Genomic DNA, 2,888 nt, shown 5'->3' on the forward strand with positions numbered 1-2,888 from the left:
ACAGGTCTCAACACCTCATGCAACTGGTTCAGAAGTTCCAATTCCCATTGGAAGAGTTCGCGCCTCTATTGAAAATTCCAAATCCACTCTAACCCATCCCAAAACCCACAAGCCCCAATAACAGAACCCTCCTGGTTTGAAACAGAGAAGAGCCTCGGGAACCGATCTTTTAGAGCTCCACCAAGAAGCCACACATCCTCCTAGAACCGAGTCTGTTGCCCATCACCTACCTCCATTGACAAGCCTGTAACCAACTTATCTCTAAGTTGTTGGTTCGTGAAATTTACTTGGCAGATATCCTTCCATGGGCCTCCTCTAGTAGGTAGTATTTGAGTTGAGAGTAGTTCATTTGAGTTCAGATTATGGCACGAACACACTACCTTCTTCCATAGCGGGCATTCTTCCTTAGCAAAATGCCACCACCACTTAAATAACAGAGCAGTGTTCCGAATCAAAGCATCTCCAATGCCCAAACCACCTAGCTTCTTAGGAGCTTGTACCACTTCCCATCTTACCAGAGCCATACCATTTTGACCATCTTCTTTACACCACAGGAACCGTCTTTCCAATGATATCAACTTCTCAGCAACTGCCTTTGCCATCTTGAACAGACTCAAGTAATACACCGGCAAGCTATTTAAGACTGACTTGATGAGCACCAATTTTTCCGTTTTATTTAGCACTTTAGCTTTTCACAGACTGAGCTTCTCCTCCACTTTGTCTATTATAGGCTTCCAGGTCTTCACCAACCTCGGATTTGCACCTAACGGGATTCCAAGGTATTTAATTGGAAGAGTGTCTCGCTTACAACCCAGCAAGATGCACATACGCTGGGTCCACTGCTCATCACAATTGATTGGAATCAGGCTGGACTTATCAAAATTGATACTAAGCCCTGACATCAACTCAAAGCACCTCAGCAGCCTCCTGTCATTCCTGATAGTCTCCTCTTCTGGTGGACAGAAAAGAATAGTATCATATGCAAATTGAATGTGTGACAATACTATACTGTCTCTGCCAAGCAACAGTGGTGATATCCGTCCGTTCCTAACTGCCTCTTCAATCATTCGATGCAGTACATCCACAACTAGAACAAACAAGAAGGGTGAAAGGGGGTCACCTTGTCTCAAGCCTCGTTCCATCTTGAACGGCTTAGAAGGCGAACCGTTTATCAGAACCAACATAGAAGCAGTGGTCACACACTCCCTAACCCATGCTCTCCACTTCTGGCCGAATACCATCTTTTGTAGCACAATGTCCACGAAGCTCCATTTGACCCTATCATAGGCTTTTTGGAAATCCAGTTTGATTATTGCTGCCTCTTTTTTTCTCAATTTGAGCCAGTTCACCGTTTCACATGCAATTAATGCCCCATCGTGGATTTTCCTTCCCTGTACAAATGCACTCTGAGTCTCTCCTACTAATGCTAGCATCACTGATCTCATCCTTCTAACAAGGACCTTAGATATAACCTTGTACACGCATCCTACCATACTGATCGGTCGTAAGTCTTTAATCTCCTCCGCACTAATGAACTTAGGTGCCAGTGCCACTCAAGTGATATTGGAATCCGCTGGTAGCTTGTACGTCTGAAAGAACTCCATTACTGCTGCCGTGAACTCTGCCCCAATTTCATCCCAACATCTCTTGATAAAATTCAAGTTGTACCCATCACACCCTGATGCCTTAGATGACTCGCAGTCCCATACAGCCTCTCGGATTTCCTCAGCCGATGGTAGCACTTCTAAAGTCCCAGCATCTTGCTCGTCTATTTTCTCCACCAACCCATCCCTGAAGCTCACCTTGGGAGACCGTTCTTGATGATATAAATCTTTGTAGAATTCTCTGATAGCAATCTTTATTCTAGCTTGGTTCCGGACCCTTCTGCCATTAATTACCAGTGCATCAATCCAATTATTCCGCCTTCTTGCTGATGCTATATTGTGGAAGTACCTTGTATTTTTGTCCATATCCTTTGCATGCCGAGACCGAGACATCTGTTTCCCATGTACCTCTTTTCTCACATACCATCTCTCACAGCAAGTGACCAGTGCCTTTCTTCTAGCCTCCATTATTCCATCATACACTCCATTACTTATCATATCATCAAGTCTCTTGATTTCTTCCTCAAATTTTGCAATCTTTTTGTCCATCTCACTAAAATTGTCCTTATGCCATCTCCCCAGTGGAACAGTCAAAGCCTTAAATTTATTTGTGAAAGGTTTGTCCCCCAGATCTCTCCACTCCTCCTTCACCATTCTGAGGAAACCCTCATGTGTGAACCACGAGTCCAGGCTTCTGAACGGCTTTGGACCAAACGACAACTTCCTGTCCTCAAGTATTATAGGGCAATGGTCTGACAAGCCCCTCGGCCCACCTCGAAGCCGAGACTCTGGGAACTCTTGTAAACACTCTAAACTCAGCAGAGCCCTATCTATCCGGCTACAAGACCGTCCCCTGAACCATGTAAATTTGCGATCAGAAAGCGGCATATCCACTAAGCTCATATCTTATATCCAACTCTTGAATTCTTCCGCATACTGAGTTAAACTAGTACCACATTTTCTTTCCCCTTCGCGTACTATTTCATTAAAGTCTCCCAGAAAATAGCACAGAACTTGACATAAACCAGCTATAAAACTCAACTCCTCCTAGACCTGTTTCTTCTCTGCTTTAGTATGTGCTCCGTAGACCAAGATAAAAGAACAATTGAACCGTCTCTTTAACATTACTCCTTCAACACACAACCACCTTTCCCCTTTATAGCAATTATTCATACTAAACACCAAATCATTCTAAATTAACAACAGTCCACTGGAGGCACCATCAGATCCCACATATTCCCATCCTACACCGTCATTTTCCCAAATTCTTATAACGTCGAACCT

General features: G+C 43.9%; 1 protein-coding gene across 1 annotated transcript; it reads right to left on the reverse strand.

Moving 5' to 3' along the window:
• Nucleotides 1-1,553: 1,553 nt before the first annotated feature.
• LOC130945548 (uncharacterized) lies at nucleotides 1,554-2,492 on the reverse strand. The gene has a single exon (XM_057874257.1). The coding sequence runs from the start codon at nucleotides 2,490-2,492 to the stop codon at nucleotides 1,554-1,556; it is 939 nt and encodes a 312-aa protein (XP_057730240.1).
• Nucleotides 2,493-2,888: the final 396 nt, after the last annotated feature.

Source organism: Arachis stenosperma, chromosome 8 (genome assembly GCF_014773155.1).
Source record: "Arachis stenosperma cultivar V10309 chromosome 8, arast.V10309.gnm1.PFL2, whole genome shotgun sequence".
Classification (NCBI taxonomy): domain Eukaryota; kingdom Viridiplantae; phylum Streptophyta; class Magnoliopsida; order Fabales; family Fabaceae; genus Arachis; species Arachis stenosperma.

Bases quoted from the DNA above. Each gene is read 5' to 3' on its own strand.
- LOC130945548 (XM_057874257.1), bottom strand. From the start codon at position 2,492: ATGCCGCTTTCTGATCGCAAATTTACATGGTTCAGGGGACGGTCTTGT.